The 12653-nt window shown below is 44.2% G+C and overlaps 1 protein-coding gene across 1 annotated transcript in view; it reads right to left on the bottom strand.

Moving 5' to 3' along the window:
* DDX24 (DEAD-box helicase 24) overlaps positions 1 to 12653 on the bottom strand; it is a 28814-nt gene that overhangs the window by 750 nt on the left and 15411 nt on the right. Inside the window, exons 3-8 of the mRNA XM_030803792.1 lie at positions 10425 to 10949; positions 9241 to 9394; positions 8417 to 8932; positions 6139 to 6214; positions 3325 to 3513; positions 1329 to 1458 (exon numbers count right to left, since the gene is read on the bottom strand). Of these exons, the coding sequence (XP_030659652.1) occupies positions 1329 to 1458; positions 3325 to 3513; positions 6139 to 6214; positions 8417 to 8932; positions 9241 to 9394; positions 10425 to 10949 (1590 nt within the window). The remainder of the gene's footprint in view (positions 1 to 1328; positions 1459 to 3324; positions 3514 to 6138; positions 6215 to 8416; positions 8933 to 9240; positions 9395 to 10424; positions 10950 to 12653) is intronic.

The following is a 12653-nucleotide window of genomic DNA, read 5'->3' as shown; positions in this document are numbered from 1 at the left end:
GTCCTTTTTTACTTCATAAAAATCCTCCAAGACTGGAATTATCTTTACAGATGAGGCAACTCAGGCTTAGAGAAGTCACCTGGCTCACATCACAGAGCCAGCCATCAGACAGAGCCCAGAACCCAAGTCTCCTGACTGAAGATCACTTTTCTTCCTATGACCCACCCACTTACTGCCCACCTGGGGTTTGATGACTTCACAACTACAACCCCCTACCTGCCCCAGGAGACACTGAATGCTTCTTTGTAGGCCAGCTCTCCTATGCCTTGCCACCAATGCTGTGACTGCACATGGAGAGGCTGGCAGAGCCAAAAGGTTCCACCTCAGCCTGTCCTCAGGAAGGGAAGCCAGGGCCTCCACATCTTCAACCCAAGCCCCAACCCTGAGCCACCAGGAATAATAAGCTCACTGTCATCAAGCCCACTCGTTTGGCTCCTGGCTTCCATGCTGAGCAGAGAGCAGTAAGTCTGCCTCTGAATTTGCTGACTTGGGCACCGAGGTGTCAGCATCTCTGCTGAGCTGCATACTTGGTGGTGTGGAAGGAGCATGGAGTTCTAGATTTGGTTCTACCACTTTTTAGACCAGGAGCTTTCTCAAGCAGGGACTGAGCAGATTCATCCCTGAAGCCTCAGCCTCTGGTCACATATAGAGTAGCAGCTCAGTAAATGCCTTGTGACAGAGCTGTTTCCCTGCACAAACTGCCTCTGCTGTGGTATCTAGTTCCCATATGTAAAAGAAGAGTACTTCCTGCTGTGTTCATGTCATGAAAGTGGAGAAGATCAAATGAGATAAGCATGGAAGTGCTTTGTCAGTTTGGAAGGCAGGTGTAGTAGGAACCATAATGACAAATAACTTAAAATGTAACACTTTCTATTTGCCAGGCAATGCTGCAAGCACTTAACATTTTTTAACTCAATCAGTCTTCACAACAATCCCAGGAAGTAGGTAGTTGACTATTTCCATTTTATGGAGGAGAAAGCTGAGAACACAACAGAGGTTAAATAACTTGACTCAGTCATACAGTTAAGGCAATGAGCCAGCATTCTAACACAGGCAGCCTGGCCAGAGAGCCTGCTCCCTTCCTCACTGTACTCCACTGCCTGTCCATGTAAGTAAGAGGCGGCAGTTGAGGGCACAAGACAGTGACAGAGGAAACAAAGACTGACCGAGGGCAGCAGGCTCATCTGGGACTGGGGCCTGTTAGCAAAGAGGGGGAATGAGGTCTTGCTGATTTTGACAAGACCTACAGTAGTAGAGATGGTTCCAACAAAGCAAAAGTTAAAGAGAGATTTCAACTTCCTCAATTCCCATCCCGCCCAAGGGCTTACCCTTATACATGTCTTCTTCCAGCTCAATCTCCAGGGCAGCCGCTGCCTGCTCAATCCAAGAGTTGTGCAGGCAAGCCTGGAAGTTCCGATACTCAGACTTCTCAATCTGTCTAGCTAAACGGATTCGCTCCTGGGGGGAAGTAACAGAAAATATTCATCTGAAATAGAGTTCAGGCCTCTGGGAAGCAAAGTCTCACTTGAGTTGTGCTTGTGTGTTTAAGGCAGGTATCACTCTGCTGCCCAGGCTGGAGAGCAGTGGCATGATCATGGCTCACTGCAGCCTCAACCTCCTTGGATCAAGCAATCCTTCCACCTCAGCCTCCCAAGCAGCTGGGAGGCACCACCACGCCTAGGTAGTTTTTTTTTTTTTTTTTTTTTTTTTTTTTTTTTTTTTTTGGTAAAGACAGGGTCTCACTGTGTTGTCTAGGCTGGTCTTGAACTCCTGGGCTCAAGCAATCTTTCCACCTCAGCCTCCCAAAGTGTTGGGATTACAGGCGTGAGCCACTGTGCCTAGCAAGTAGTGTTTTTAAAAAGCTCTTGAGCTGGGCGTGGTGGCTCACACCTGTAATCCCAGCACTCTGGGAGGCCAAGGCGGGCGGATCACCTAAGGTCAGAAGTTCAAGACCAGCCTGACCAACATGGAGAAACCCCGTCTCTACTAAAAATACAAAGTCAGCTGGGCATGGTGGCGCATGCCTGTAATCCCAGCTATTTGGGAGGCTGAGGCAGGAGAATCGCTTGAACCCGGGAGGCGAAGGTTGCAGTAAGCCAGGATTGTGCCATTGCACTCCAGCCTGGGCAACATGAGCAGAGCTCCGTCTCAAAAAAAAATAAAAAATAAATAAATAAATACATAAAAAGCTCTTGAGATCAGTGGTGAGATGCAGTTCAGTTTCTATTGAAATGCATTTGTTTCCTGATAAAAGCCCAGTGGGCAACCATTACCTGTCTGTGTGTACACATCTAAACATAACCACCAGCTTTCCCAACAATCAACCTGAACAGCCACATCCTTTGGAAACCCTTACTGGTTTGACTGCCAACCTAAAGGTAACCAAAGTGAAGTCTTTATGCAGATACCGCAGCTCGCTTCCACAGCTGAGATAAGATAAAACATTACAACTCTCCCTCTAGGGGGTTTTGGGGCTACATTGCAGTGGCAAAATGAAAAGGATCTTGTGATGTGGGGAAAGAAACCACGGGAAGCCTGGGTGGCTCCTAATCCTCCTTACTAATGGGAATTCTCTATGATTTCCACTTTTCCATCCTTATCTCCACCCTATTTCCCCACAGAGCTAATATTCCTTTTGAGCCAGAGAAGCCAACATTCCTTGAACTGTGCCATGCTTTTGCTCCCTCAATTCCTGGAAATTCCACCTCCTCTGTACCCTTCCACATCTTTGCCAGCAGGAAGCTGGGATAGAACCTCTTCTCCTCCCAGTGTGACTATATGCCCAGTAATTCCATACTGCTCCATTGTACCTGAACTTTATTCACAGCTGGCAAACCTCTGGGAAGGAGAACCCACCCACTTTGGTCATTAATACAGTGTCCCACAGTAAGCGGCACCTACCTGGGGAATGCCTGCTGAGTTAAAACCCAAAAGACAGAATTTACTGGTACCTGCTCCAGGGATGTGCCACACCTGTAGCATCTGCCTCAGCAAGAAACGCTAACTACACCGTCTACAACCCTCTGACAGGATATCCAGGCAGCCATGACCACTGCACTGTCCGGTGAGGAGGGGGGACTTCAGGGCAAGACAAGGAACAAATGGTTCAGGAAGAAAATGCCTCACACCTTCGGTCACTCCCCTTTTCTCCCTTTTCCCAGATATGCTGCTTTCAATCCTTTCTATAAGTCTCCTTGTTCAGCTGTTGGCAGAATCATTCCTTAGTTTTCAAGGGTTATACTGCCAGAGTCCCACAGCAAGGTGCTCTGCAAGGGAGCAGCACAATCCCTTCATTAGCACTGGGGTTTTAACTTTGCTTTCTACCTTGACCACATCCATGTATTTTGTCTGCACGGGGAACAGTGGGATGTCTTCATCTTTCTTGAGGGTTTTGTAAATCTTCTTAAAGTTGATCACATCCTCAGGCCCAATGAGCATCAGGCTGAGGCCTTCATTGGTAGCTCGAGCAGTTCGACCACTTCGGTGGACATAAATCTCTGAGGTACGTGGGACCTGCCACAGGAAGAATTGGGAGATCAATACATGGCCACTGCCAAACACTGGTCGTCTCCTCAGGGCCACATCCCCAAACCAGACCCTCCTACCTCCCAGCCAGGCAGGTAGAAACTTCTGCAGCATTGTAGAGCAATCTAGCCCTCCTCTCTTGGCCCCACATTCAAAATGTTCCCAGGTTTAGCGCATTCACTGTGCAGGCTCTTCCCTCCCATGCCCCTGACCCTGGTTCAGGTCCTCAGGACCATGCAGCCAGACCACAGCAGTCACTTCTTATCCAGGATTTAAGCAGCCCAGCTCCACAGACCATGTTAATCCCTGGGTTATACAGTCTCTACTCCTATATATATATTATCCATAGATAATGTGGCATGGTTGCTGACACACCCACTGAGCCCCTGGCACACACCATTAATCAAGCACAACAGTCTTCTCCACTGGGCCCAGATAACATCTAGGAATCCTTTTCAATATAGTACTTTAAGCAGCCACTATGAATTGTTCATAAGAGTTCTAGAAATGAGATTTGCCATTCTTTACTTAGAGGATAAAGGCCCAACTCTTCAACCTGCCACTCAGGGCCTTTAGTGACTTGCCCTCAACTTACCCCTCCAGCCTCAGCAACTATTCCTTTCCCAACACATCCCCTCTTCTCACTCTGAGCCAAGTGCCCCTGAACACTGCCCATTTCTTTGCTCCTTCCTTTAATGCCTCTACATGTCCAAATCCTCTTCACCCTTAAATGCCAGGCATGTTTTTAGGAAGTACTTTCTAACCTCCCAAACGAGAAGTTACCTCTCTCTTCCACTGTATTTTGTAATTTTCTAATACCTTCTGCCTTAAATTATGGCTGTGGTCATCTCACCTCCTCTGCTGGATCCAATACTTCTTAGGGACTGGGGCTGTATTTGATTCATCTTGACTCCACAAAGGTTGACCCAGCTCCTTCCCCCAAAAAGGGAAGACTACAGAGATTTGCTAAACCAAAATTAGCACCTGTGATACAGTGAAATATGTATTTGCTCTTCATCCTGTTTCCTGGCAAAGGAATCTCAAAAGTAGTGTCTTTTTGTATGCTAATGACAAACTATTGACTGATGGCTGATAGCCCCCTAGGTAGTTTTAGCATGGGGGCTGGTCACCAGAAAGGCCAAAGCAGGATTAGAAGGTTGGGACTTGTGGCACTACTTCCCAAATGCCAATAGTTTAATTAATCATCTTACCCAATGAAGTCTCCATAAATATTCCAAAAGGACAGAGTTTGGAGAACTTTTGAATAAGCTGAATATGTGGACATTCCTGGAGGGTGGTGTACCCAGGAGGGCTATGGCAACTCCATGCCCCTTCCCCTGTACCTCTGCCTATACATCTCCCCATCTATATGCTTTGTAATATCCTCTATAATAAACTGGTAAATGTGTTTTAGTTCTGACAGCTGCTGTAGCAAATTAACTGAACCCAAGGCGGGGGGTCATGGGAACCCCAACTTGAAGCTGGTTGGTCAGAAGTTCCAGAGGCCCTGACTTATTGACTGGTCGCAAGGAGGGACATCTTGTGGGATCTGAGGCTATCTCCAGGAAGACAGCATCAGAAAATGAAACTAAATTAGAGGACACCCAGCTGGTGGCTGCTGCTTGATATGTGGTGAAAAACGCCCACACATTTGGTTACAGAAGTCTTCTGTGTTGATTGTTGTTGTGAAGTGAGAGAATGGGAAAAAGCACTTTGAGTTTGTTGTTTCTCTGAAACAGCAGCCTAAAAGATTTTTAAAAGCACAAAGAGGAATTAAAGAGGAAAAATAATAATGCCATACCAGCTACCATTTATTGAGTACTTACACTGTGCTACCGGCTTCATCAGCATCAGCTCAATTTAATTATCAGGATAACCCTATGGGGTAGCTAGCGTTGTTACTTCCAGTTTACAAACAATGACACAGAGGTACTAAATAACTTACCTAAAGCTAACCAACTATGAAGCAGCAGACTGGGGATTCAAAGCCTGGCAGTCTGGCTCCGGTGCCCATACTCCTAACCACAACTTTATGCTGATATTCACTAGATGCACACACTAATATTACTGCTACTATCAATGGCGGTTAACCTGAGTAAGTGCTTGCAATGTGCCAGGTGGCTTCTTAAGCTCTTTATACTTAGTAACTTATTTTACCTCAATAAGAACCCTAAGAAGCAGGTACTCACTGCCATTTAATACATAAGAAAACTGAGATACAGAGAGTTTACATGACTTGTTCAAGGTTACACAGCTGGGATTTGAGCCCAGAGAGATCTAAACTACCACACTCTTCTATTAATACTTCTCTACATCAGGGTAACCAATTACATGCTTTACTTATGCCCATTTCACAGAAAAAACTAAGACTCTAACCTGACAATATCAAGTAGCTTGGAGAGAAGGGCTACTTGACATCAGACAAAGCAAGGTTTTCTGGAGACCAAATCTCAGCAGTGTTCCAAAAGTGGGAGTAGTGGGCACTCGATGCCAGTGGTATTCTCTGATGCAAGAGCCTTGCAACCAACAATTCCTCCTCCCTCCCCCAACCTTTGCCTTAAAAATTCCCCATTCAATGCAGGCAGATGCCTATACATTTTCAGATGCCCCTACCTGGTAATGGATGACATGCTGGACTTTAGGAATATCCAGACCCCGAGCTGCCACATCTGTTGCCAAGAGAACACAGCTGGGGTAGAGAGAGAAAGTTTATTAATAATAACAGCTATCTTTAATCAAATTCTTACCAACTGCTGAGCATCCTAAACATTACAGTCCTTACCAATACTCTGTGAGATATCACTTGTATACCCTTTTACAGAAAAACTGAGGCTCGGAGAGATTAACTTCCCAAGCTATGTACATGGCTATTCAGTTGTGGAGTCTGGATCCAAATTTGGGACTCACTGACCCCAACCAACATGCCATACTCTGCAATGATAAAGACTCCCTCCAGTGAGTTAAATGAGGCCATACATATTCTGGGTCAGTGAACTCCTCTCCTGGCACCCTCTCACTTACTTCCTCCCAGTGGCACACAGACTTCCTTGCTCTTCCCCAAACAAACCAAGCATACTCTCACCTCCAAGCCTTTGCACTTGCTACCCCTTAGGCCTTAAGAGGGTCTTGCCTCAGATATCCATATGACTCACTTCATTACTTTTTTCAGCTCTCTGCTCAATTCTCACTTCCTCAGAGAAGCCTCCCTGACCACACATACCCAATCTCTTTTCTCCAACCCCTGCTCGACTTACTTCTTAGGATCACTTGGTAGACTGTGGGCTTACTTTGCAATTTATTATCTCCCTCTACTAGAATGTAAGCTCCATGAGAGCAAGGACTTCACATTACTCATTGCTGTATTACCACCACATAGAACGTCTGGTTCATGGTAAGCACTTGATAAATGTGTTGGATGATGTTTTTCAATGTGTGGTTCATGGAAAGTCAAAAGTACTTGAGCTGCTTCAAAACATAAGACTCTCGCCCTTTGGGGTCCTCACTCCCTGCATTTCTGAGCTGAGGCCGGGAAATGCAATGCAAATCCTAGTTTGTAAAACATTAAACCACTGCTCTGGGTCAAGGTCAGCAAACTTTTTCTGTAAAGAGCCAGACAGCATTTTCAGCTTTGTGATCAACTTAGTCTCTATGGCAACTATTCAACTCTGCCGCAAAAGTGGATATTGACAATACATAAATGGGTCTTGCTGTGTTCCAGTAAAACGTCTACTAAAAAAACAGGCAGCAGCCAGGTGTGATGGTATGCATTGGTGGTCCCAGCTACTTAGGAGGCTAAGGTGGGATTGCTTGAGCCCATGAGTTCAAGTCTAACCTGGGCAACATAGCAAGACCCCATCTCAAAAAAGAAAAAAAAAAGGGCAGCAAGCAAGATTTGGCACGAGGGCTATAGTTTGCCAAGCCTTGTTCTAAGCTAATCTCAGTAAACCACTGGTACTACTTACCAATTTTTAAAAACAAGTAAATCAAACACTTGTTCTAGAAACTACCCCGTGACCTGACAAAACACTGGCAAAAGACATTTTATAGTCTGCCTCAACTTCCCAGGCCCTCATCTTGACAATCTGCACCCCATTCCCTGAGCATCAGTCTGGTTCAAAGGCAGATGGACAAAGACATCAGGAATAAGAAATAGCATGGGCTCTGAGGTCCGACAGGCTTGTCTGAGGCCCAGCTCTACCACTTCCAGGCAGAGAAACCTTGGACAGACAGATCAGCTTTTCTAGACCTCATTTTTTCATCTATAAATGAGAATAGTGATAATGGTAATAAGTAGTAAAAGGACTAGAAATTATTAAAGCTAACATTTAGCAATATACACATACTATGTGCTAGAGACTGTTCTAAGCACTTTACATGCATCAATTTACAATCACTTAATCTTCACAACCCTAGAATGGGTTCTATTATTATCCCAATAATGAGAAAATTAAAGTACAGAGAAGTTAAATAACTTGACCACCTAAAGAGTGACAGAACTAGGATTTGATTTCAGGCATTCTGGTTCCAGGATCTGTGCTCTTAACCATGAATCTATTCTGTTTCCTCTTAAGGATGTTAGGAGAGTAACCGAATGTGATTCTGAATCTAAAGTCCCAGCATAGGACCTAATCTATTGTCTATATATTCAATATTATGTATTGTCACCCATATTCATTAGTACTGAAGTTTCTGTATGGCATTTAACAGCAACCAAATCCACTAAATGAGAGTAACCTTGCCAAATGCTGTGCAAAAAAAAAAAAAGGCTACCTACTACTGAGACAAGGTCCCTATGACAGAATGTGGCTTTTCTACCATTTCCTCACCATCTTGACCCCTTTTACCCCAGTAACTAACTAGAAGTTAAGCCTCTGGGACAGTCCTAACTTACTCTTCCAGACGGGCAAACTGCTCCAGGTTTCTGAGCCTCTGCTTCTGGTGCATACAGGCATGTAGGGTCAAAGGCATGATATCAAGGACTTTGAGGAGCCCAGAGAGGCGTTTGATGCAGGAGATGCTGTTGGCAAACACTAAGCTGCGGCCTGGATACTGCATCAGGAAGTAGTACAAGTAGAAGTCTTTCTCATCAGTCTCACAATGGATTTTGGTCTCTGTTAGCGTCTCCACCGTGGCCTCATTCCTTGTGAGGTCAATGACCTTGGGCTTGCCCCTCATGCCAATTTTCTGCATAAGGAGGTCAAGTTTGGCTGTTTTATCCATTTTCTTGGTGTGCTTCTTATGAAGGATTCGAGCAGGAGCCTGATGCACCAGGGTGAGTGTGGCAGAAAAAACAAGCGTTTGTCTCTTTGGGTTGTATTGGGAGTCATTGAGCATCTCTAGCAGCTGTGAGAGCTCAGCAAAATGGCCTTTCTCAACCATCCGGTCAGCCTCATCCACTACCAGGCACCTGCAGATCCAGAGAGACCCATATCATTGGTCAGCAGCAGGTTAAGAGGAATCATCTATAGCACACCCTACGTTCATCCTAAACACACACACACACACACACACACACACACACACACACCCCACTACCACCACCATCAGGGCCTCAACTAATCTCCCTCATGCACTCTTGGCTTTCTAAAGGCCAGGGTCTGGATGATACCACACCATGGCATTCTGCGATGGGAAGAAGGCATTGCCCACACCATGTCACCTGAGGCTCATTTCAGAAAAGGCAGTGAGGGGGAAAAGAGAAGTACCACCTATTACCTGAGCTGCCGAAGGTTCCTCAAATGATAATGCTTTTCTTTAATTAATTCCCACAACCGGCCTGGAGTAGCAACCACAATCTCAGGACGACGGTTCAGCATCCTCTGCTGTTTCTGTGTGGACATTCCACCAACCAAAATAGCAGTTTTAATTCCTATGGGACAGAAAACATAAGGGATACTTATTCAATCTGGGTGATCATTTTCTTACATGGCTGACACAGGCACCCCAGATTAGCAGAGACAGACATCAGCACAGTGTAATGCTCTAGAGCATTGCTAAAAGAGCAGGCCTGGCCAGACTGTTGATGCCACCCCTAGAGGGCTTACCAAGTCTTCTGTGATCTGGGCCCTACTTCTTCAACCTCATTTCTTTTCTACTCCCTCCCCTCCAACCACACCAAAGGGGCTGAATTTGAACCCAGGTATGCTTACCTCCAAAGCTCTGGGAAAACTGAGCACTGGGGCACCATAATGCTGGGGGGAATATGACCTGCAGCTGTGCTACACCTCTCCTAGGAAGCCCTTCCATTCCCTCAATCAGAATTATTCTGAAAGGTCCTCTAATGCCCTGTTGTTTTCTTCTCTGGTGCAGAAGTTCTCATAGTATCATGCAGGTAAAGGGCTTAGCAACAGTAAGAACTTAGTAATTAACTACTGCTTTTGTTATAAAATTAAAATTCCCAGAGTGAAGCCCTTCCCAGAGTGAATTCCCTGAGAGAATTAAATCCTAACTGCTTAGAGCAGGGATCAGCCAACTTTTTCTGAAAGGGTCACTAGTGAACATTACTGACCTCATAGGCCAGATGGTCTCTGTCACAACTATTAACTCTACTCAACTTCACCTTTGTAGTACAAAACCAACCACAGACAATATAAAACCAAATGAGTGCGGGTGTGTTCCAGTAAAACTTTATTTACAAAACAAGACAGTTTGTTAATCCCTGCCCCGAGCATCTATTGTATCCAATAAATTTCCTATGCATCCACAATGGCACCAACTATGTATTATCCTTGAGGGAACTGAAAAAATGTCACTCAATCAATTTTCTGTAGGGCTTAATTGTCTGGCTCATAGATGAGAGTGGCTTACCCTAGAGGGCAGGAGCCACAGCTCATTCATCTTTACCAACGAGCATTTGGGATTTGCCTAGAAAACATTTATTAAATGGAACTAAACCTCACCTGTAAACCTGGCCACAGCATCAATGTGCTGTTTGACCTGGACAGCCAGCTCTCGAGTAGGAGTCAGAACCAGTCCAAGCAGAGGACGCTTTGGGTATGCCTTACAGGTGGTGCTTTTGTCATCCAACTCTTGTTTTAGATTTCCAGTCTGCTCTTTATCAAGATTTTTCTCCTCGTTCTCATTCTGTTTGGGAACAGGCTTCTCCCTGATCAGGGAAGAAGGCCCTTCACCAGCATCATCGTCACCAAAGAGCAACGCCTGGTCTGAGATAGTGCCTCCAGTCTTGGCTCTGGCCTCGGCTGCAGTATCACTGGGCAGTGCTTCACTCTCAATTACAGTATCGTCAGGCAATGCACCAGACTCAGCTTCAGCCTTGACTGGTGATCTAGTCTCAGCTCCGGCCTCAGTTCTGGTCTCTCCAGGTGGTGCTTCAGTGTTACTTGGAGGAGGGGCAGCATTCCTCTTCTGCCACTGCAACACCGCATGAATCACTGGGATGGCAAAGGCAAGAGTTTTCCCACTTCCTTAAAAGTAAAAAAACAAAACAAAATAAAAACAGTGTGAATCAACAGATGAACATACTTTAGTCTAGAATTCATTCTTTTGCACAGAATAAGGTAGCCAAGTGCCACCCTGACCGACCCAAAGCTCCTCCACTCTACACAGATTTCCCCAGAAGGAACCAGAAGGCACATGTAAATTAGAACATGAAGAAAAGCATGGCAGGCTAGCACTGAAGTCTTAGGTCACCAGTAATGAATTACAAATGTTCAAGAAATGAAACAATAAAGAAATAAAGGGCAAGTTTTGGGTGTTTATGTGTTGTTTTTGTGAAGAGTGGGAAACAGTAATCTATACAATACTTTCCCAAGACTTTTCTTTGGTGAGAAAGGAGGGAGTAAAAGAAAATTTTCTTAAGTTTTCAGAAAATGTAAATATAAAACTTTTGTCTATGCCTGAACATTTTCAAACTGGCCTTTGAATGTACACAGTCCAAATCATCTGGGTGGTCAAAACAAAACATCTCAGGCTGAGAATTTAAAGAAGTTCCAAAGTGATAATGCCCTAGGCAGAAGCCAATAAATACTTTCTCAAGGGAGAAACCATTATCATACATCTCCAAAAATGTTCACAATTTTCAAAGGAAATAAGCAGCTCTCAGTAAAAAATAACCATACACACACAAAAATAAGATACTATAAGGAAAAAAGTGGGCAAAAACAGACACATAAAACTTTCGATAAGAAGAAAAGCAGACTTATCAGAAACAATGAAAAGCCAGAAGACAGTGTAGCAACATTTTTTATTTGAATGCCTAAAAATAAAACCCTGACGATCTATAACCCTACACCCAGCAAAACTCCCTCTCAAAACAAAATGTGAAATACAGACTTTAGGCATATAAAAGCTGAAATAATTCACCAGCAGCAAATGTGAGCTATCAGAAATATTAGTCTTTCATGCAAGAGAAAAGATAATATAAAATGAAAATCTGGATGTACCCAAAGAAATAAAGAGCAATCAAAACAGTAACTATGTAGGTAAATATTTAAAAACTTCTTTTTATGGCCAGGCATGGTGACTCATGCCTGTAATCCCAACACTTGGGGACGTCTAGGCGGGAGGATCAAGACCAGCCTGGGCAACATAGTGAGACTCCCATCTTTAAAAAAATCGCCAGGCATGGTGGCACACTCCTGTAGTCTTCGTACTTGAGGCTGAGGCAGGAGGATTGCTTGGGCATGGGAGTTCGAGGCTGCAGTGAGCCATGATCATGCCACTGCCCTCCAGCATGGGTGACAGAGGGAGACAATGTCTCTAAAAACAAACAAAAAAACCAAACCCCTTATTTTTCTTATTTAAACATCTTTAAAAATAATTGTTTAAAGCAAAGATAATAAAAATGTATTCTGGAATCTCTAACACATATGAAGCATACAACAAAAAGCACAAAGGAGGGAAGAAATGGAAAATATTCTTGTAAGGTTCTTACGTTGTATGCGAAGTAGTAAATTACTTGAGGGTAAACTATAATAAAATTAAAGATATATACTATGAACCCCAAAGCAATCACTAAAAAGACCTAAGAATTATAGCTAATAAGACAACAAAAAAGATAAAATGGTATCTATGTATATATATATAAAATAGTCTCTGTCCCTAATTCTTGACATAGAGCTTCTAAGAGCCTTGTAACTTTCTGAGTGACAGGAGCATTTTCTGTTGAA

This window comes from Nomascus leucogenys, chromosome 22a (genome assembly GCF_006542625.1).
Source record: "Nomascus leucogenys isolate Asia chromosome 22a, Asia_NLE_v1, whole genome shotgun sequence".
Taxonomy (NCBI): Eukaryota; Metazoa; Chordata; class Mammalia; order Primates; family Hylobatidae; genus Nomascus; species Nomascus leucogenys.
This window is presented reverse-complemented; position numbering and strand designations above follow the sequence as displayed.